At 35.2% G+C, this 24,055-nt stretch overlaps 1 protein-coding gene across 1 annotated transcript in view; it reads left to right on the top strand.

Annotated features, from left to right (window-relative positions):
• Positions 1 to 18,594, top strand: part of CCDC172 (coiled-coil domain containing 172) — a 67,085-nt gene extending 48,491 nt beyond the window's left edge. The window contains exons 8-9 of the mRNA XM_059053569.2: positions 17,246 to 17,333; positions 18,553 to 18,594. Of these exons, the coding sequence (XP_058909552.1) occupies positions 17,246 to 17,333; positions 18,553 to 18,594 (130 nt within the window). The remainder of the gene's footprint in view (positions 1 to 17,245; positions 17,334 to 18,552) is intronic.
• Positions 18,595 to 24,055: the final 5,461 nt, after the last annotated feature.

Genomic DNA, 24,055 nt, shown 5'->3' with positions numbered 1-24,055 from the left:
AAAAGGAAGGAAGGAGGGAGGGAGGGAAGGAAGGAAGAAAGGAAGGAAGAAATGAAGGAAGGAAGCAAGAAAGCAAGGACGGAAGGTGCAGAGGAAGAAAGGGAGGAAGGAAGAGAGGAAGGGAGGAAAGAAGGGGGAAGGAAGGAAGAAAGGAGGGAAGGAGGGAAGAAAGGAAGAAAGAAAGGGAGAAGACAGAGTAGTATAAAGTATAGTTATTAAAATAAAAAAATAATTATTAAGAAGAAAAATTTCCTTTTAAAAAACAAAAAAAAAACCAAACAAACAAAAAAACAAAACAAACAAACAAAAAACAGAAAAATGGGTCGGTCTAACCCTGGGACAAATGGTGCAAGCAAAGCTATACAGACAAAATCTCACACAGCAGCACACACATACACACCCACAAAAAGAAAAAAAAGGGGAAAATAATAGTATATCTTGCTCCCAAAGTCCACCTCCTCAACTTGGGATGATTCGTTGTCTATTCAGGTTTTCAACAGATGCAGGGCACTTCAAGTTGATTGTGGAGCTTTAATCCGCTGCTTCTGAGGCTGTTGGGAGAGATCTCCCCCTCTCCTCTCTGTTCGCACAGCTCCTGGGGTTCAGCTTTGGACTTGGTCCCGCCTCTGCGTGTAGGTTGTCCGAGGGCGACTGCCCTTCGCTCAGACAGGACGATGTTAAAGGAGCAGTTGATTCGGGGGCTCCAGCTCACTCAGGCTGGGGGGAGGGAGTGGCACGGGGGCGGGGCGAGTCCGTGACGTCAGAGGCCGACGTGACGCTGCACAGGCCCAAGGCGCGCCGTGCGTTCTCCCGGGGAAGCTGTCCCTGGATCCCGGGACCCCGGCAGTGGCGGACTGCACGGGCTCCCGGGAGGGCCGGTGTGGAGAGTGACCTGTGCTCACACACAGGCCTCTTGGTGGTGGCAGCAGCAACCTTAGCGTCCGACACCCGTCTCTACTGTCCGTGCCGATAGCCGCGGCTCGCGCCCGTTTCTGGAGCTCCTCTACGCGGTGCTCTTAATCCCCTCACCTCACACCCGAGGAAGCAAAGAGGCAAGAAAAAGTCTCTTGTCTCTTCGGCAGCTCCGCGCCCGGTTCTAGGGCTCCTTTAAGCGGCGCACTTAATCCCCTCTCCTCGCACCCAGGCAGCAAAGAGGGAGGAAAAGGTCTCTTGCCTCTTCGGCAGCTCCAGACTTCTCCCGAACTCCCTCCCGGCCAGCCGTGGCGCACTAGCCCCCTTCAAGCTGTCTTCACTCTGCCAACTCCAGCCCTTTCCCCGGGATCCGACTGAAGCCCGAGCCTCAGCTCCCGGCCCCGCCCGCCCCGGCAGGCGAGCAGACAAGCCTCTCGGGCTGGTGAGCGCCGGTCGGCACCGATCCTCTGCGGGAATCTCTCCGCTTTGCCCTCCGCACCCTGTGGCCGAGCTGTCCTCCGCGGCTCCGGAGCTTCCCCCTCCGGCACCCGCAGTCTCCGCCCGCGAAGGGGCCTCTAGTGTGTGGGAGTCTTTCCTCCTTCTCGGCTCCCTCCCACTGGCGTAGGTCCCGTCCCTATTCTTTTGTCCCTGTTTATTCTTTTTTTCTTTTGCCCTACCCAGATATGTGGGGAGTTTCTTGCCTTTTTGGAGGTCCGAGGTCCTCTGCCAGCGTTCGGTGGGTGCTCTACAGGAGAAGCTCCACGTGTAGATGTATTTCTGATGTCTCTGTGAGGAGGAAGGAGATCTCCGCGTCTTACTCTTCCGCCATCTTTAAGCCGTCTCTATGATTTCATTTTTATTTCATACTATCCATGTGAATTTCATGCCTTTCAGGCTTCTTTCTCATTTTTTTCTCCTGCCTGTCCTTTAAGTGCAGAGGCTCCCTAAAGGTTAGTCATTGATTGTTTTCTTACTTTGTACTCTCCATGGGCTATCTCATCTGGTCTAAAGTTTTAGTTCTCATCCATAGATAATTTCCAAATCTTTGTCACTAATCCCTCCTTCCTAAGCTCCAGTTCTGAATTCCCAAGAATTTAATATAAACATATAAATAGATCTGAAGTGATACTGCCCTGATTAAACAGACAAAAACATAATCTGTGCTATCTCCCTGCATTTCTATCACATACTCTATTCTACTAGCACATCAGAATACTATTTGTGGAATTCCAAATATGCCACAGGACTTCACACCTCTGTATCTTTCTCTTTTTTTCTCTATTAGTTAAAAATCTGATTTAGTCTTCAAGGCCTAGCTCACATGTCATGTTTCTTGAGTAAACCCCAAATTTAGCAGGTATGTTTGATGTGTTCAGAAATCTCATCATTCTCACCCTACCCCCATCCATCACCAAGTTTTGTTGCTTTTACCTCCAAAATATTTCTTGGATCCTTGCACTTCTCTCTCCATGGCTACCATCCTAGTTCTAGCCACTACTCTCTCACCTGGATCACAGTAACAATCTCTCTCTGCTTTCCTGTCATCCACTCTTGCAACCTTCATTGCATTATAAATTGAATCATGTCAGCCCCCTTATTAAAATCATCAATGGCTTCATAATGAACATAATAAAACCTAAAGTCCATGACTCATCACAATATGGTATATGACCACCTCCCTGATGTTATTTTCAACCATGGTCCCCTTCTACTTTGCTCCCTCAAGCACTCCGAGCTTTCTTCCACCTAAGACCTTTATCTATGCCTTTCTTTCTCCTCAGGTTATCTGTTTGCCCCTTGCCTGCTTGTCTCCTACCTGGTGGGACATGCCCTATCTTTTAGATCTCAGTTGAAATATTTCCTCAGAGAAGAATCCCTGTGATCTAAATTTTATAACCTGTTGTTTTTCCTAATAACACACTGTATTTTTTCCTTGATAGCACAGATTCCATTTTGTAATTACATATTTATGTGTTTTATTTTATTTATGTCTATCTCATCATGTGCTCAGTAAGGGGAAAGATCTTGTCTACTTTGTTTACTATTGTATACTCATGGTCTAATACCTTGGTACAGAGGTTGGCATATAGTAGATACTGAATAAATAAATGAAGGAATAAATGAACGTAATCAATTATGAAAGTGTTCCTCTACTGTTCGTTTCTCTGTGTTCATAGAGAATGTTTATAATTCTGTTATATCATTGATCATAGTCTATGATATTTATGTGTATCAATCTCTCCCACTTAACTGGGAACTCCCTCTACTACTTCTTCATTTTTCTATCAGTGTCTGAATCTAACATAGTCCAGGGCACTTAGTGTTTAATAAATATTTGTTCCAGTGATTAAATCTACATATTTTATTTTTACTACAACGAAGATAAAAGTTCCTCATCTATTTTCAGTGTTATTTGCAAAGACATAGTATATATTAACCCCTGAGATAGCCCCATGGAATTCTTCTTTCCACTCCTGGTTTTTTTCTTCCATGAAGAAAAAGCTTTACTGGTTTAACCCTCCTTGGCATTCCCCCCCACCCCCCACCGAGAACTCCTTCTTTCTTATTCTAAGGTGGAGAGGAGTGATTCAGTCTGATTGGTGAGTTTGGAAGGATAAACCAAAGCCCAGCTTTCTTTTCCTTATCTCACTGGAGTACAGCCTGCCTCAGAGTGTACGTTCCACTCTGTTCCTCTATCCCTTAAGTTTTACAATGATAGGACTCCAAGAAAGAAAGCTTGTGGCATCCAATTCTGTCTCTAATGGTGTGAGTTACGTTAGTCTAATTCTGGGGTTCAGTATTAGTAAATCCTTTGCATGCAGATATAAGCCACATTCTCCAGTCTCTGCTATATTAGTAGCAAACTTGACATCTTGACCTTCCTTCTGCCTTCCTTAGTTCTCAGATGGGCAGAATTCAGGTAGGCAAGAATAGTATTATATACTGGACAACTTCAAACTCCCAACACCTATCATTTTTCATTATTACTCAACACCAGGGTCACCAAAATACAGTTCTTCATCATGACTTTTTATTTATTGCAATAGTAACATACCACACAACTTGAAACATTTCAGGCATTTTTTTTACCTACAGCCCTTCTTCTTAGAATGGTTTTACACTTTTTATAACCAATGTTTATGCTTGTTTAATACAGCAGGAAGTTTGTTTCAGAAATGAAGCTACAAAGTCAACAGCATGAGATTTTCTTTCTGAACATTTGAAGATAGAGTGGTTTTGTGAACAGCATGTTTGCAATGGAAACAGCACAAAAGTTAATATACACCTGCTACTGGGAGACTCTAAATGCATTTGTCTGAAGTAGTAAATCAGTGCTGTTGCCTCTTCAGTGAAAAGGTCATCCAGTTAAGTTGGTCATAGAGGTCACATTGATGGTCCTTAGATTTATAAGAAGGTATAATCACATGATGATGTTAAAATACTTCTAACCTCTCTAAAAGATACACAGAAAAATATGTGTATTTACATACATATGTATTTATTATTTTACCAAATATGTATAGATACTTTTAAATTATGAGAGTAGGCTATGTTGATTGAATTAAAAACTCAAACATTACAAAAATGTAAAACATCAGTCTCCTCTCTCATTGTGTTTCTCCAGAAACCCTAGGTGTAACCAGTGTTAAAAGTTTGGCATATATCCTTTCAGAGTTTGCAAGCGCACATACACCTGTGCACATGCATGCACGTGTGTGTTTAGCAAAAAGACAGGATCACATGTACTGGTTTGTAGTTTGCTTTATTACTTAGAAAATACAGACATTTCGCATTAATACGTACTAATAAACTTTATTCTTTTAAATGCCAGTGTATGGAGATGCCATATTTTGTAACCTTCCTCCCACTAATGGATGTATGAGTTCTTAAATATTCATAATTAGAAACACTTTTATAAATGTATCCTTAAATACTTGTGGGGGTGTTTGTGTAACATTATTTAGGATAATCATCATTTAGCAGAGTAATAAGAATTGTTATCCAGTCTATATTGAGAAAATAATGCACATTTACTTTGCAATACTCTGTGTTATCAACAGGAATGAACTCAAAGTGGACAAGTGTAACAAGATCTCAGTTCTAAAGCTTCTGGAAAATACTAGTCAAAAATTACGTGTATGTAACCAACCCATACCATCTCTCTTTTTTTTAAACATAAGATGTGAAAATCCCCATTTAATTCCAGGATCATTCTTAGCTATGTATTTTGTTGAATATTTCTGTTGACTCTGCATCTTTTCTGGTAAAACTTCATCATTTATTCACTAACAGAAGTGCCTCTGCAGCATTGATTATATAGCCTTCAAGCTAGTAGAGATCACCTGTTTTGTGAATTCTCGGCACACACTGTAGTTATTAAAGCTTCTAAGTAAATACAAGGGAAATTTTTATGGTAGAAATCAGTTGATTATTTTAAATGTTATATTCTGATATAAATGTGCCTATTTGCAAAGGTACCAAACATTGAAGTAATTTTGTGTATTATATGAGCCATATATAATATTAATCATTTCCAAAATTCATTTGTATCTTTGATATCATTATGCAGATTTTTTTTTCATTTTCATATGTTTACCCTTACAAACAACCCCTTTTGGTGTGGGGATGAGGAAGATAATAGAAAATATGTGGTAAAAGGAGATGCCATCCAACCCAGGATTTGGAGTAATAGAGATTCTGGTAGTACCCTCCTCTCTTTTACCTCCTTCTCAGTAGATCTCTCAAGTTCAGCCTTACACACCTGTGAAAGTTCCTACCTGTCTGCTGGTGGCCTGGACTGAAGGAAGGCATAATTAGAAAATTGAAATTGTACTTTCACACAATCAACTTTCAAACCCACTCTCAGAAATAAATTGGGTATGAAAGAGAATGAAATATATATCTTTAAAAAGGAGAATTTTGTGTTTAAATGGCATTGAAATAATTTTCATATGAATTACTATAGAGAAATAATATTTTAAAAGTCAAGCCATGAAAAAAGTGAAAAGTAGGAAGGACTGCTTATTAAACCTTTAGTGTGATTAAGGAAACCAAAAAGGATAAGATTAATAGACTGAACACATAAGATTTAAAATTCCATGTGTCAAAAATGTCATCAACATTGAATGATAATCTGGGTGAAATCTATAGTACTTATGACAAAGGATAACAGTTTATCAAACAATTAACTGATTAAAAAATCAGTAAGAAGACACTAAAAGTCAATAGTTTTTCATTCATATATTCATCCAGCAAACATGTATCAAACACTGCTTTTGTTCCATACACTATGCAAGTTACCAGAGATACCAAGATGAATAAGACAAGGTAATTCAGTTATACTGCTTATCAATTAAGTACAGATTAAAACTACTGAATATCAATTTTCTATCAGATTTTGAAAGACATACTTAAATGACCATAATCAAAATTGGCAACAGTGTGGTGCAGAGATAATTCATCCATTGCTGAGGCAGTATACACTGCATATATTTGGAGTGTAATTTGTTGAATGTAAATTATTGTAAGCATCTTTAAAATGTTTATGCCATTTAGTGCAATAATTCCACTTATGAGCTCTATCCCAAGGGAATAATTCCAGAGGAAGCTTTGTGTACAAAGGTGTTCACAGAAATGTTATTTATGGTAGAAAAAAAATAGGAACAACTTAAATGCTGTACTATAAATGAATGATTAAATTAACTGTGGTATAACCACTTGGACTACTATATATTTATCTTAAATGGTATTAATTGGCACGTGTAATTAACTGGGGGAAATGTATATGATAGCATTACGCAAAAGAAAAAAAACTAAGGCAAGATTACATAATCACTATCCCATAGAAGCAAAAGACCTAGACAAAGTATACCTAAATTTTAATAGCATTGACTTTGTGTAGTAGGACTTTGGGTGAAAATTGTCCTTCTTTCTAATTAAATAGTTACTTGTTTACATTTCTATAGCTGAAAAGAGTGTTCTTTTAGTTAAGGCTTTTCTATGGCACTTAGAGGTAACAAAAAAATGAAATGGTGCAGGATGTCATAAAAATACATGGCACAGGGCTTCCCTGGTGGCGCAGTGGTTGAGAGTCCGCCTGCCGATGCAGGGGACACGGGTTCGTGCCCCGGTCCGGGAAGATCCCACGTGCCGCGGAGCGGCTGGGCCCGTGAGCCGTGGCCGCTGAGCCTGCGCGTCCGGAGCCTGTGCTCCGCAACGGGAGAGGCCACGGCGGTGAGAGGCCCTCGTACCGCAAAAAACAAACAAACAAACAACAACAACAAAAACATGGCACATACATTTTGCTAAACTAACTAGTAATGGTGGCCCATCCTCATCAATATCTGATGATTTGGAGAAAGTTGACAATAACCAATGCGCACTGCCCTTAGTTATTGTGCAGTAGGTGAAGGAAGTTCTTGACTCCTGTAGGCAGTCAGTCTATGCACTGAAGCATGAGATCTGCTTACCATTATATAGCTTTGGCCTAGCTGCAAATACATTAATGTTCATACCATTAGCATCTAGCCTCTTTTAAAGTTAGCAACAGTAATCTTTTCTGTAAGTGCAGCTCTAAATTCTACAGCTTGATTATATGCTGAATAGTGAGATACTTCCTATAATTTATTCTAAATGTCATCCTTAATTTCAGTAGTCTCTCATCCTTATCGTTAGCTAACTAAAAGGGGAAGTGGTCACCATCCATTTCTGATGGGCTTGAGAGCTCTTACCAAACCTGTAGTCCGTTTGAACTGAAAGGGGACAGGGCAAGTATTGATGGTATGGTGGGAAGAAAGATCCCTATCACTGTATTTGAAAAGATAAATATATTTAAATGAAGCCTTATGTACATTGCATAGCAGCATCTACAGTAATATTGTAACTCGCCATTTAACTTTCCACTTACTCTTTAAAAATATTTATTACAAGGGATTTTATGCTTGTGTAAACATCTAATGCTCCAAATTAATAACTTGTTCTATCTTTCCAACTTGACCATTCCTTCAGAATTTTTATTCACTATTAAATTCCTACAAGTTCAGAAGACAATGAACTTCACATATATGAGGTATTGTTTCTCCATCCATCCTTATAGCTATTATGTTTTTTCCCTAACTATATGTAAGTTCTAAAGTATAATAATATACTGAGCACCTGTGAAGTAAACTAGAACATTACCAGTATCTTGCTATGGGATCCTCTGTTAACCCACACTCCCTTCTTTACCTCAGATGTAATTGCTGTCCTACATTGTGTTTCATTTTCGTGTGTGTGTGTGTATGTGTGTGTGTGTGTGTGTGATATGACTTACTTGATTCATTTCTGCTTATGTGTAATTTTCTTTGTTACTTTATGATTTATTAAAATTTATATCATGTATGTATATATGTGATCTACCTGTCATTTATATGCATGCCAAAATAATATATTGGTTATTTTTGCTTGTTTTTGAGTTATGGGACTTGTTTTTTATTCAACATTGTTTCTAAACTTTATCCACATTATTGAATGTAGATATGTGAATATTCCAGATTTTTTTCCCTTTTTAATGCACATCTGGGTTGTTTTCAGTTTTTGTTGTTGCAAACAGTGTTGTTTTGATCATCCTTGTGCACATGTGCAAGAGTTTTTGTAGGATATATGCCTGGTGGAATTGCTGAGTATAAGGCATATAAATGTTGAACTTTACAAGATAGCAACAAACTATCTTTTCAAAGTGATTAAACCAATTTATACTTCCATTGGCACATTATAAAATTCCCATGATATCCATTCTCTTCAATGCTTTATTTTCAGACTTCTTAAATTCTGCCAATCTTGTGGACATAAAATGGTATTTTGTGGTTAATTTGTATTGCCCTGACTACCTGTGTGTTTGGTTACCTTCTCATCTGTTTATGGGCCATGTGTTTCCTTTTCTGTAAAATGCCTCTTAATTATTTTGCCCCTGGGTGTTTGGGTAATTTTTCTTTTTCTTATTGATTTCCAGAATTTTTTTTTTACTTTTAGTTTTTTAACAGTTCTGGATTTTGTCTGTTATGCATAGAAAATATCCTCTCCCAACTTAAGAAGTTTTTTGTTTGTTTTCTTGTTTTGGGTGTTCTTTATGCATTTGTGCTTGAATAGATTCCCTACTTTTACTGTGGTTGAAATTATCAGTCATTTCTTTTTATAGTTATCATTTTTGTAGCTTTTTTTAAGAACTCTTTCCTTACCCAAGATCAGAAGGTTATTCTCCTATATTTTCTCTAATAATTTTTAAGGTTTCTGTTTCATATTTAGGTTTTTAGTTTATTTGGAATTGATTTTTATTTACATTCACAGTAAGATACATTTTTTCCCACTTGTTAACCAGTTGTCCCAGCAGCATTTATTGAATGGTTTCTCCTTCCTCTAGTGATCTACAATACCACATCTTTTATAAAATATATATATATATATTTATGGATCTATTTCAAGTTTCTATTTCCTATTCTTTTTCATTGGTCAATTTATTCATTTCTTTCAAAACTGTCTTAATTACTACTAAATGCATACTATTCCGTTTTAACTATTTAATTACTGTTACTTTATAAGGAATCTGGATTTAAGGCAGCATACCTCCCTTTATCCTTCTTTGTCTTCATCAAGAATGTCTTGGCTGTACTTGACCCTTTGCTTTTTATACACATTTCTGAACCAACTTATCATATCCATGAAAATCTCTTGTGATTCTACTCATCATGTAGTCACTTTTGAGAGATTTTACATCTTTATTAAACTGAGACTTCCCATCTATAAACAGGATATGTTGATTTATTGTCTTATTTAATCTTTTAATAAATTTTTTTAATGTTCTGTTTATCAATCTTGCACATCTTTTATGGGTTTTATTTTTAGATATCTTGTAGTTTTAGATGTTGTAAATGGTGGTTTTTTTTTAATGACATCAATGTTGTGTTTATTGCTGGTGCATGGAAATACAAGATTTTTGTTATGTTGACTTTTTGGCCACTATCTTTGTTAAACTCTATTTCTTAAAAAAATTATTATAGAACATTTAAAGCACATACAAAAGTAAAAAAGAAAAATATAGTGAATCCTATATACTTGTACTCAACTTTAACAGTTATCAATATATGGCCAGTCTTGTTTCACTTATATTTCTACTCGTTTGTCTCTTAATATTACTTGAAACAAATCATACACATCATATTATTATCTTATTATGTCTCTCTTTAAAAAAGGACTTAAAATAACTGGACTCCATTATTACACATAAAATAATTGACAGCAAATAATTGATATCATCAAATATCAAGTCAATGTTCATATTTCCAATTATTTATAAATGACATTTTTAGTTTGTGTGAATTAAGTTCCAAATAAGGTCCACCCATGACAAGGAGCTGATATTTTAAATCTCTTTTAATCTAGAAGCTTCCTCCTTCTTTTTTGTTTTTTTAACTTGTAATTTATTTGTTGAGGAAATTAAATTTTTTATCCTTTATAGTTTCCAGCATTTGGGATGTTGATAATTATATTGCCACTGTATGGGTAAATATGTTCATTTCACTTATATTTTCTGTAAAATGATACTTGAATCTAGAGGCTTTATCAAATTCAGGTTGAAATTTTTTGACAAAACTATATCAAAGATGATGGTGTGTTTTTTCATTTGAAGGATTATAATGCCTAGTCCCTCTCTCTCTTTTTTTTTTTGGATGTTAGTGGCCACTGATGCTCAATTCCTGCTAACTTTCTAATTATTTTTTAATATTTTTTTTCTGGGACTTAGACTAAATTATGCTTCAGAAGCTAACAACCCCCAAATCTCAGTGATTTACAACCATTTCTTGCTCATACTACATGTCCTTTGGGAGTTAGCCACACTTTTCCTCCTCATCTTTATTCTGTGACCAAGTGTGAAGGAGCAGACCCTATTTAGGATATAGACAATTTCACGGCATAAATAAAAGAGATCATGATGAAGCATACATCTGCTCTTAAAGCTTCTGCTCAGAAGAGAAAAAAATTACATGTGGTTATATTTTATTGGCAAAAACAAGTCACATGGCCAAACTCTAAATCAGTAGGGCAGAAATGTAACATCCTATAGGGAAGAATACTGAATATAGTTGTATATACAGCCAACCATCCACTACAATGACATCTGTAAATAACAGTTTTGTTCTTTCTTTTTTAAAAACATTTATTTATTTGTTTATTCTTGGCTGCATTGGGTCTTCTTTGCTGTGCATGGGCTTTCTCTAGTTGCGGTGAGCGGGAACGACTCTTCCTGTGGTGCACAGGCTTATTGCAGTGGCTTCTCTTGTTGCGGAGCATAGCCTCTAGGCACACGGGCTTCAGTAGTTGTGGCACGCAGACTCAGTAGTTGTGGCTCAGGGGCTCTAGAGCACAGGCTTAGTAGTTGTGGCGCATGGACTTAGTTGCTCCGCGGCATGTGGGATCTTCCCGGACCAGGGCTTGAACCCGTGTCCCCTGCATTGGCAGGCAGATTCTTAACCACTGCACGGTCAGGGAAGTCCCTGTTCTTTCTTTATAGTCACTATAACTTTAACTTCTTTACTTGTCTTCTTACGGTAGATTGGGACTCCAATACAATGTTGAATAAAAACAGTGATGGGGAGGACCCTTACCTTGTAGCTGATTTTAAAAGGAAAGCTTTCATTTTTTTCCTATTATGAATGTTTTGTTGAGAGTTTTATGTACATACACTTCATGTGATTAAAGCAATTGTCTTCTTTTCCTAGTTTGCTACGAGTTTGTTTTTTTCTTTTTTAGTCTTGAATGGGTGTTAAATTTTATAAAAAATTTCATTCTGCGTATATTGAGAACATCTTATATATTATTCTTTAATCCGTTAATGTGGTGAATAGCACTTGTGAATATACAAATATTAAACTATCTTCACATTCCTGGGATAACTCAGTTTGGTCATGGTGTGTATTACTTGGCATACTACTCTTGTGTTTTGCTAATATTTTAAGATTTTGCATTTATATTTATGAAATGAGATTGACTTGATTTTTTTTTCTTTTTGTACTATTGTATGGTTTCAGTATCAAGACAATATGGGTCTCATAAAATGAGTATGGGGATATTATTTCTTTTTCAATTATCTGGAAGATTTTATATTATAAGATTAGGATGATCTATTCCTTGAAATTTTGATGTTTTTTAGTGGGTTTGACTTCTAAACCCACTTGGACCTAGTGTTTTCTTTGTAGGAACTTTTGGACCAGTTATTTGATTTTCCTTAAGTTATAGTATTATTCAGTCTTTCTATTTCTTCTAGATAAATATTGAAAGTTATATTTTACTAGAATATTGTCCATTTCACCGAAGTTTTCAAATTTATGGCACAAAATTGTTCACTGTATTTTCTTATTTTGGGGGGAGGGCACTTTTTATCCCTAAGTTTCATTTTGAAATATTTTAAATTTATAAAAAAATGTAATAGTTCAGTGCATACCTATAAATCCCTTTATTCATCTATCTATCTTGCTACATCAGTTCAGGTTAAGTTGCAGACATAACAACACCTCATCCCTAAGTACTTCCATATGTATCTCCTGAGAACATGGATATTCTTCTACATCAACACAATGTAACTAACATACTTAATAAATTTAACGTTGTTACAGTACTGTTATCTAATATACAGTCTACATTTATATTTCTCCTTTTATCTTTTTTCTTCCAGTTTTATTGAGATAAGATGGACATACAGCACTGTATAAGTTTAAGGTATACAACATAATGATTTGACTTACATACCTCATGAAATGGTTCACAGTTTAGTGAACACCCATTATCTCATATAGATGTGAAATTAAACAATAGAAAAAATTTTTTCCTTGTGATGAGAACTCTTAGGATTTAGTCTCTTAACAACTTTCATATGTAACATACAGCAGTGTTCATTATATTTGTCATGTTGTACATTATATCCATGATGTTTATTTATCTTATAATTGGAATTTTGTACTTTTTGACTGCTTTCATCCAGTTCCCCTTCCCTGCAACCCCTGCCTCTGGTAACCACAAATTTGATCTCTTTTTTTATGAGTTTGTTTGGTTTTGAAGTATAATTAACCTGCAGTACTTTATTATTTCCTGTGATTTGATATTTCTGTATCAAAATGATCACCATGATAAGTCAAGTTATGCTATGTCACCATACAAAGATATTACATAGTAATTGACTGTTTTCTCCACACTGTACATTCCATACCTGTGATGCATTTATTTTGCAACTGGAAGTTTGTACCTCTAAATCTCCTTCACCTATTTATTTCCTTCCACCATTGCCCTCCTGTCTGTCTTTCCTTCCTGTCTGTCTTTCCTTCCACCATTGCCCTCCATGGCTATAACTCTGGTTCTGTTTTGTTATGTTGGCTCACTTGTTTTGTTTTTTAGATTCCACATATAAGTGAAATCATACAATATTTGTCTTTCTCTGTCTGACGTATTTCACTTAGCATAATACCCTCTGGGTCCATCCATGTTGTTGCAAATGGCAAGATTTCATTTTTTTATGACTGAATATATATATACATATGTATACACACACACACACACGCACACGCACACACACACACACACATACGCTACAATTTCTTTATCCATCCATCTATTGATGGGCACTTAGGTTGCTTCCATATCTTAACTATTGTAAATAATACTGCAATGAATATAGGGGTGCATCTATCTTTTCTAATTAGTGTTTTCATTTTCTTAAGATAAATACCCAGGAGTGCAAGTTTGGAATCATATGGCAGTTCTATGTTTAATTTTTTGAAAAATTCTCTACTGTTTTCCAGTGGCTGTACCAATGTACATTTCCACCAACAGTGCATAAGTGTTCACTTTTGTCCACATCCTAGCCAACACTTGTTATTTTTTAGCCATTCTGACAGGTTTGAGGTGATAGCCCATTGTGGCTTTGATTTGCATTTCCATGGTGATTAGTGATGTTGAGCATCTTCTCATGTGCCTGTTGCCATCTATCTGTCTTCTTTGGAAAAAAAAAATGTCTGATCAGATCTTTGCCTGTTTTTTAATCAAGTTGTTTGTTTTTTTGATGTTGAGTTGTATGAGTTCTTTGTACATTCTTTATAGTTACATTTTCTTTTCTTTTTTTAAGAATCTAGGCCAGTAGTTTTGTAAATGTCCTTCAATTTAGATTTATTTGTTCCTTTGAGATTAGATTCAGGTTAAATAATTTGGGGCAAGAATAATATATAAGTAATATTGTGTCCTCAGAGCATTGCATCAGAAGGTATATAATGTCAGTTTGTTTCATTTTCAGTTATGTTAGGTTTGATCCCTTAGATAAGATTGTGTCTGTCAGATTTCTTCAGTGAGAAAATATTCTTTTCCATGGATATTTACTAAGTGATATAGGGGATGACTCAGACCTTTTGCATAGCCCTTTTCCCAATAACTTTTCATGCAATCATTTCAGTGTCCACTAATGATTCCTCCCTGAGTCAGTTATTACATTGGTGGTTGCAAAGTGGCAACTTTCTAATAATGGAATTCCCTCTTCTTTTATTAGCTAGTAAAATTCTGGGGGAAAAAAAGACAGAAGTTCCCCTTCCTCTTACCCCATCCTTTTAATTTCTCCTTTTTAAGATTTTCTATGGATTCATGGATTTCTTTTTTACTTCATGTGTTATAATACATTATTGTCACTATTTTTGATGCTCAAATTGTCCCAGATTTGGCTAGAGGCAGTCCCTTGAACTCAATTTTTGTGTCCTTTGACATTTTCCCATCAGTTTTTGGTCACTTTCCTTCCTGCTTGTGCAACAAAATATTCTAGGCTCACCTTGTATATTATAATACCTACCTCAGCCCTGGGACCAATTATTTCAAGGAGTCCTGGTATCTTTTAGTTGGTACTGGTTTCAGAAACTAAGATTAGCATGCTAGATGTGCTCGTTACTACTGGGTGTCATTGTTTCTGAATACTTTAAACGGACAGAAATAAAAATACCATTTTTTTAAATCATGATTTTTTTATACTGATCCCTTCCATTCAAATCCAGAATGACAGTTTTTTTTTTCCTCTTCCCTCCATTTTCTATGTATATCTTCCTTCTTCCAGTGAAAACTCTGATTTTTAACAACATCAATGTAAGTATCCATTTCTTACAATCTTGTAAAATAATTTTAGAATTACTAGCTGTGTACCTTCACTAACAACAAAAGTAGTAAGTAAAGTTTAAGATTCCTTTATAATTCTTATTGCCTTACAACATATCCCACTGAGGGTTATAGACTACTGTGTTTGAAAATTATTACTTGCGTTAATTCTTTTTTTTAATCTGTGATTATAAATTTGAAAAACAGTTAGGTTTATTTGTTTCTGTTTGTGTTTAACTCAACTGTTATTTTGTGTTAAACTTTATGGCCTTTTCCTCAACTTTATTTATTTAATTTTATTTGTCAAATATGTAAATAATCATCAAGATTCAAAAGTCAGAAATATATAAAAAAGATATACCCAGATGAGTTTCATTTCATACCATATTTATTCCACCCCATTTTCACTCACTGCTGTAGGTGACCATTTTCACTAGTTACTGGTTTATCCTTTCTGTGTTTCTTTTCATCTTTATCTTCATTCTTTTTATACTGTATGATACTCCATTATATGGATGTGCTATAGTTTATTCAACAAGTCTCATAAGAATGGACACAGGTTGTTTACAGTATTTTGTGATTACAAATAATAATGCAACAATAACTTTGTGCATATGTTGTTTGTTTTTATAGGGTGTATTACTGATATGGAATGGCAAAGTCAAAAGAAAAATATAAATGTAGTTTTGTTATATACTGCCAAATTCTCCTCCTTTGAAGTTTAACCATTTTATATTCCCCCATCAATATCTGAGTACACCTGTTTATCCACAACCTTATGAAGAAAGTGTGTTATCAAGTTTTTGGAGTTTTACCAATCTGATAGATGAGAAATTATATACCTGTGTTGTAAATTTTCAAGTCTTTATTATGAGTGAAATTGACCATATTTTTATCATGAGTAATATTAAGCACTTTTCAAATGTTTAGGGATGATTTTTATACTTTTTTCTGTGAAGTGACTGTTTATGACTTTCCCCCATTTTTTAATCAGAGTTTTGGTCTTTTTTCCCCCTTGATTATAAAGTCCCTTTACATATTAAAGAGATTAGACTTTTATCTGTGATGTATGTGGCAAGTATTTTCTCTCAGATTGTCATCTTTTGACTTTACTCATGTGTTTTGCTATGCAATTTTTAAAATGTAATTGAATTGAATACTCATATTTCATTTATACTTTGAGCCATAGTGAGAAAGTTCCTGGCCACAACCAGCTTATAAAGGAATTTCCCTATTCTTTCACTTTGTCCGTAGATAGTTTCATTTTTTACACTTAAATCTTTGATCCATTTAGAGTATATTTTGGTGTATGCTATGAGATACAGAGCCAATTTTAGCTTTGACAATCCATTTATAGACACATAGCACATAGCTGTCCGGTTTTTCTAACACAGCTTATTAAAAAGTCAGCCTTTTACAGTGGTTTGAGGAAGCTCCTTTAGCATATGCTAAATGTCCACTTGTCCCTTTTAAGCTATTTCTGTCTTCCGTGTTCCACTGCTCTATTTATATGCCAGTACTTCACTCTTTTAATTATAAAGGATTAATGGTATGATTTAATATCTCATAGGGCTAGTCACCCTTCTTTGTTTTCTCTTTTTTTCAGGGCTTTCTTGGAAAAAAAAATGCAGGGGTTTTTCTAGAATGTTCTTTTTCTTTCTTCATATGAACTTTAAAATCAAATTCGCCTAGCACCAGGGGAAAAAAGTGTTAGTATTTTTATTAGGAACAAATTAAGTTTTATTTAACTGGGGATAGTTAACATTTTTATGATGTCCTGTCCATGAAAAAGTCATGTTAATTATTGCTGGTGACAATGAAGTCTACTTATTTTTGTTTGCTAACTTTGTATCTTGTCACCCCACTGAATTATTTTATTGTTTGAGTTGGTTTTATCGCTGATTCATGGGTTTTCCAAGTATGTTTTCAAATTACCTGAAAAACGAGATAGCTTTATTTCTTCTTTCAAATTCTTGTTCCTCCAATTATCTTTCCTAGACTAACTTTAATGGCTAGTTCCTTACGGAATTATAGAGAATTAGAATTTCTTTTCAAATTCTTTAGTGTTAACTTGAAATTCTGATAGTAGAAGCTGCAAATCTGGCACTAGTCATGTAATAAAGAATTATTATAAAAGTTTACTAATGAACTAATAGAGTGAATTTTTCCTTTACAACAGACTTAAAAAAGAATTAGAACTTTATAAGGAAGATGACATGCAAAGTGTTTATGATGCTCTCCAAACAGAAATAGAATTTTTGCAGTTGGTAAGTCATAATTGATTGTTTAACTTTTGTTCAGCACTTTTTTTTTACTTACTGGTAAGAATGGTTTTACTGGAATACTTCTCATTGAATTAGTACTGTGCCCTTCACATGGATTTGCACTAGATACAGAAAAACAAAACAGGGCTTCCTGGTGGCGCAGTGGTTAAGAATCCACCTGCTAATGCAGGGGACATGGGTTTGAGCCCTGGTCTGGGAAGATTCCCCCATGCCGCGGAGCAGCTAAGCCCATGCGCCACAACTACTGAGCCTGCGCTCTAGAGCCCGCGAGCCACAGCTACTGAGCCCACGTGCCACAACTATTAAAGCTCGTGCACCTAGAGCCCATGCTCTGCAACAAGAGAAGCCACAGCAATGAGAAGCTCGCTCACTGCAAGGAAGAGTAGCCCCCGCTCGCCACAACTAGAGAAACCCCGTGCGCAGCAACAAAGACCCAACGCAGCCAAAACTAAATAAATAAATAATAATTTTAAACAAAAAAACCAGCAACAACAAACAAAACTAAGGTCGTGATATAAATCTGTGAAATGTTTTGAGTCTTGGAGAATTAGATGCTGCATAAGGCAAGTTATATCAATATATAAAGAGAATATGTACAATTTCAAACTAAGTTAAAAAAAATTCAAACCTGACCTCACAACATCCCCTTGCCTGAAACTGATATTAGAGGATTAATGCACTGAAGAAGTTTAACTATCATAATGCTTAAAAGCTTTTTGTTTTTGATAGGCATAAATTATACTTTGATTATATTTGATCCTAAAACTTTCTTATTACACATTTTTATGATTTCCAGAACTTTGGATTCAGTTATTGGAAACTTATTTTCAGATCGTGTGGGAGCGCTTCAGATTGCTTTTAACCTCTTACTTTGGTTGTTTATAAAGTGAACACAGTATTTGTCATGCTCTATCTTAATAGATGACATATATAGCTAGCTATAAAGTATGTTAAATATAGTTTTAATTTAATACACGACATTTTCTTCCATATTTATTTTCCGGAAACATTTTCTTATTTAAGATTATCCAATAGGTATGTTAGGATTTATATTTTATAGGATTTATATATTTATAAAAACTTTCAATAGCAAAATTTAGAAATGCCCAGTTATTGTTGTGCTAAAGTTACGTGAATTTTATGTAATTCTTTTATTAAGAATTTCATTTCTCTCGTGAATAATTGTATGTTTTCATTTCAGACATTGGCACAGAAAGATCTTCAGGAAACAGATAACTTGTAGAGAAGTGGTCAGCTATCTAAGATTTGATCAAGCATCTTAGTATCAAATCTCTGTGGTAGATACATGAATGATACCCATTTCTCGCAGAAAATGTGAGGTTTGAAATGTTCAAAGTTGTTGATACTAGAATTGATATATTAGCACTTAAAAAAAATAATTTTTTGGTCTTGTTACCTGCTGAAACGTAAGGGTTTTTATGTGGTTTGATTTTATTTCTAAAGGAAGAAAAAAGGAGAAACATTTACTGTGTTCTCGGGCTCCTTATTCCCCCCCTGAGCCTTAAGCTGATCTGTACTTTCTGATGTTGTTCATTCTTTGTTGCAGTTTACCTCAGATCCAATCAAACAAGTGTAGGAAGAAAAGCTCAGATTATTGACCCAATTTTGTCAGTGCCATTTGCACCAACAAAGATGCTTACTTTCATTTTAATCCTTCTGTAATCATAAGATGTCTTTTGACAGAGGCCTTCTGAGGCCTTTCATCTACAGAAGCCAGTTTTCTCCACTTTTCTCTAAATGTGTCTACAGATTTAAGTCTGGGACACCTGCAGCCACTTTCCAGCACTTTGTGCCTGCCAGTTTTCTTCCTAATGCCAGTGTTGGTTAGAATGAAATAAGTCATCTACTCGGGGAGGTACATAGTCTCCTTATGGCCATCAGGATTCATTTTTGCTGGTGGCCTAAAATATCGCAACTGAAAACAGTGTACTTATGTTTGGATCAATCACGATATTGCCACCAAATTTCCAACATCACATCTCTTTCTGCTGTTAGCAGGCCTAGCTAGGAAGAAAGGTTATTTTCACCTGTTTCTTAAAAAAGTATATTGAAACTATTCAACAACGCCCTAAATTGTGGTAGGCGGGGGAGGGGAACAAAAGCTACTTTAAGGATATAACTCAAAGTTCTGAGTGCAAATGTTTTCTTTTGTGATTCTAGTTGAATTAGTTTAATATCAAATATGAGATGTTTACAAATGTCTTAGATCTATTAATGTTAAGGTAGTCTTGTTTCAAATCAAGTCTTATTTGGGCATAGCTTTTTGTATAGGTTGCTTTACATCCTTATTTTTTTTTTAAGTAGCAAAGTTAAAACTCTCCTTTGAGATGTGTACCAATTGCCATCTGTTTAAATAATTTGCATTTTCAAAAGTTATTTTTATTTTGATTCTTTAAATATTTAAGAGTAAATTACTTTTGCTTAAGAAGAAAAAAATGAATGGTACCAGAGAATTGCAGTCTATTTTATATGCAAATGCAGAGTGGGAAATGGTTACTGGGATTAGTCATGACTTCAGTTCTGTCTTATTTTAGTCCATTTATCTAACCACATTCTAAGTTCTAAGTCTTCTTACTAAATGTGTATCACATCATTAATATGCAGGCTAAGTTTACATGTAAAGTCTTTTCCACAGTAATTTTTGTTCATTATTGGTTTTGTAGCTAAAATATCAATGTGAATTAGAGATCTGCCAGTTATTTGCACAACTAACACACAATAGCATATATGCAGAATAAACTCTTACTGATATAACAGTCTTGTCATGTCTTCCCATCATATAGAATATCTAGATTAATATTCAGTAATGAATCAGAATTCATATGAATTGAATTTGAGACAAAATGGGAGGTTCATAACATATTTTCATTATTTCGGGATGCTTAAAATGTGTATTTTAAGATTTAAACTATTGTTTTATCAACAATCGAATGATTGTTTTAACACTGCACGGTAGAGTAATACAGTGCACTGCCCGTGTAATACCAACCAAAATAACTGGGAGTATTAGAATCCGTGTAATAAAAGGAACAAGTTCACTGAAAAAAGGAAATACAACAATCAATAGCAATTGCAGTGTACGAAACTACACTGTCATTATATCAGCAGATTAGGTCTGTTTTTAGGTTTTTTAAGAATTAGTAATTCATAAAACTCTTAAGTAGGAAAAATAACTGAAATTATCTAAGTAAAAGTGTGTCTCAGACTAACTTTACTCTGGAAGTAAGACTTCGGCTATATAAAAAGGCAGTTTTTAAATGAATGCTCATTCATTAAATAAATTCACTAAATTTTCCCCATACTTAGTTATAACCAAAGCCTAACTAACCCAGAGTAACACTGATAACATCTCTGATGTTCCTGGCATGCCACCATAGTTCTTTACTCTAATGGAAGTTCTTCCAGAAGCAACTTCCTAATTATCAGCCTTCCACTGGGGATAATACTAGGATGTATAGATAGTTTGCTGCATATTTTTCCTGCTGATTAATGGAGCTATTTGGCTAGGGGAAAAACAGCAACAAAATTATAGGATGTAGAGCATGACCACTGGACTGGAAATTCCTTTCTTTATTCCCTGGCCTAATTATTGAAATGGGAGGAAAAAGCAAAGAAAAGGAAAAGTTTTAAAGTGTGTACAGTCAGGAAGATTTCTAGAGTACTCATTGTTTTAGCAATAGTAGTGTTTTCTTCTGTAAAAGAAACAAAAATTGAGGAGCACATTGTCTGCCTATCTTTTTTTCTCTTGAAACTTGAAAAACCATGATGAGAGTCTTAAAGTCCAAGGTAAGTTTGAAGTCATTGTATTGTAATGAATTGGAATCTAGAAATGACTCTAAAACAGAGTCAATTGAGATTTGGTAATTTATTGTAGAGTAGAAATTGTGCTGAGAAAAATCTGTTGAGTCTTTTACCAGAAGGGCAATCAGTAATTCAGTTGGCTAGCTGCAGATAGACAGCATGCATTAGACAGACCCTGTTCTAATCTATGCTGAGGACAAAGTCCCTTTCTATTTCATACCAATCAATCCTACATAACTGTGTTACATTATTATGAGTAAGTCATTTGTTTGCAGTCCAGAAAACAGTAGCAGTTCAGTGACATGATTAGAAATAAATATGATATGGTTTTTAATACTGAGTGTAGAAGGGTAAGGTGTTCTGTCATTCAAATATTTATTTATAGTATGAAATTTCATATTTAAAGTTGTTCATTATACTAAAAATATTTTAATACTTGAAGCAGATTATTTTAATTCAACTTTCATGTTTCTTCTTGACTCCTCTTCTCTCCTTTGTCATCCTGAAAAACTTAAATGAAGCAATACATTTGCCTTTCAGAATCTAGTTCAGAGCATTTTCTGTCAAGGGAATTTTTTTCAAGATGTGAACTAAAAATGAAAAATATTTTTTGTCATTAGCCTGAAGCAGGGATTAGGTCTCGGAGTTTTGTGGCCCTTTTATCTTAAGACAACAGATTTTTTTTTTTAATGGAAGAATGGGAAGAATGAAGTTATCTTTGAAAATGTTGGAGGTAGGAAATGTATAATTAGTTGCATTTGTGCTTTCTAAACATTGTATTTTCAAGTTTAAATAAGTTTTTGCTTGTCCTGTTAACGATAAAATCATCATACCAGTGAAGAAGCTTTATTTTCTTGTTAACTTGACATTTGACAAAATAATAATACTGAGACAGCATTGACTAATATATGAATGAAATAATGTGATAACTCTCTTGTCTCTTAGGGAAAATCGGGATTTCATTGCTTTGTTGTTATTCATTGTACTGAGGGTCACATTCATTAAACATGAGGAAAATTTTTTAGGGTAATACTGTTTGTAAGAACATATTTACTTTGATGGGAGGAAAAAAAGAAAGCATAACAAAGAAAACCATGACTGATGGTAAAATGCTCTCTTAGCTGCTGCTATGAAAAGTATCAGGAGCAAAGCTGTCAAAACCGAATGCTTATTTAAACAACTGCTTTTGATACTTAGCAAATTTATCTTTAAAAGACCTTTGTGAAATTGACAGCAGCAGAATTCAGATGCCTGGGAAAATAAAGAGTAAATAAAAATGTGAAATTAATAACAATGACTGATGTACGTAGCCGTGCAAAACGAGGCCCATAGCAGGGGAGAAAAATGATTTTATTTTTTTTCTTACAACCAGAAAAGCTATACTATTCTGTTAATTCTAAGTTAATTATTGTCATACTTGTAATAAATTGTCATTCTAATTAGTTGGTAAATAAAATCTTGTTAAAATAAAATCCTCTCAATCTACATTTAATAGATGCAACTACAATGACCAATAAATATTTCTGGATAGGGCTTTGTGATTGCTGAGAGAAAGTGTCAATTCAAATCACCATGACATGATATTGGCAGCTTTCTTGGACTTTAGACAGAGAAGCTTCTGGTTGGGCATGGGTGACATGAGAGCAATCATAGAGTCAGTGTAATGTCACCTCTAAAATCTGGTGCCAATTAAAATTTATATGATGAAGGTTATAGTTATAAAAATATTTTTATCCAATAAAATCAAAGATCTCTATTGAGATTCTAGATGGAGACCAAGCATATATCCCAGTTTTTTTCAGGAGGAACTGAGATTTTGATTAATGATCTGGTTCGTGTGCGGTCACAGAGGGCAGTGGACCTCTTTATTTACTGTTTAATTGCTTGGGCTTCAGTTCCAAAAATCTTAAAAATACATTGCTTTTGAAAATATGCTTACAATAAACTGTTACACAGCAGATAAATATTAGAAGATAAGAGAAATTTGAGAATTATTTAAATCACTCTTTTGGTACCAGAAAACATTGATTAATCAGAATCAGTGAATGAATCTTGAATTAATTAAGAATATCCTTTACACTCCATGGGAAGAAAGAGGCAAATCAGTACAAAACAGACTCAAATCAAGTACTATTGAAAATTCACCTTCTGGGTATCTCTTGAAATTAATACCTATTCATCCTACTTTACATTTTCTGCAGATTTTTTTTTTCATTGCTACCCTGTGGTCATTGATAATTTAAGGTGCTAACCTGAGGGATGGCATCTTCTTAAAATATCAAATAATAAGAGTTATATTCATTTTTTTTAGTACCTGCTAAGGCAGGAATATGGACTAATGGAGAACTTCCAGAAAGATCAACATGTAAAAGAATCTCTGATTAACCTAAAAGTAGCACTATTCTTATTTCTTTCTTTTCCCTATCTGTTGTTCCTTCCCTCCATTCTTGCATCCATTCATCCTGGCTCCTAGCTACCTCTTGGAACTCACGTCATACACTCTCCTCCTTGCACATTCCTCTCTAGCCACACTGCCGTTCTTTCTGCTCCCCCAGTGGGCCTGACTCACTCTGGCCTTGGGATCATTTTGGAAGCTGTGTCCCCTCTGCCTGGGATGCTCCTCCTCCTGATCTTTGTATGGCTGTCTGTTTCTGTAGTCCAGGTGTCAGTTGAAACGTCACCTCCTGGGAGAAGCCTTCCTTTACACAGTCAGTCTAAAGTATTCACATCATGACATTATCACACACTCTAGTTTAATTCTCTTCATACTATTTGTGATTTCTGATCTCTTTCTTGTTTGTTTGTTTCTATTTATCACTACTAAACCACAAGTTCCATGAGGGCAGGGATATTATTTGTCTTATGCACCACTTTTTTTCAGA

This window comes from Kogia breviceps, chromosome 2 (genome assembly GCF_026419965.1).
Source record: "Kogia breviceps isolate mKogBre1 chromosome 2, mKogBre1 haplotype 1, whole genome shotgun sequence".
NCBI lineage: Eukaryota > Metazoa > Chordata > Mammalia > Artiodactyla > Physeteridae > Kogia > Kogia breviceps.
Note: the sequence above shows the minus strand (reverse complement) of the source record. Positions and strands in the feature narration are given on the sequence as shown.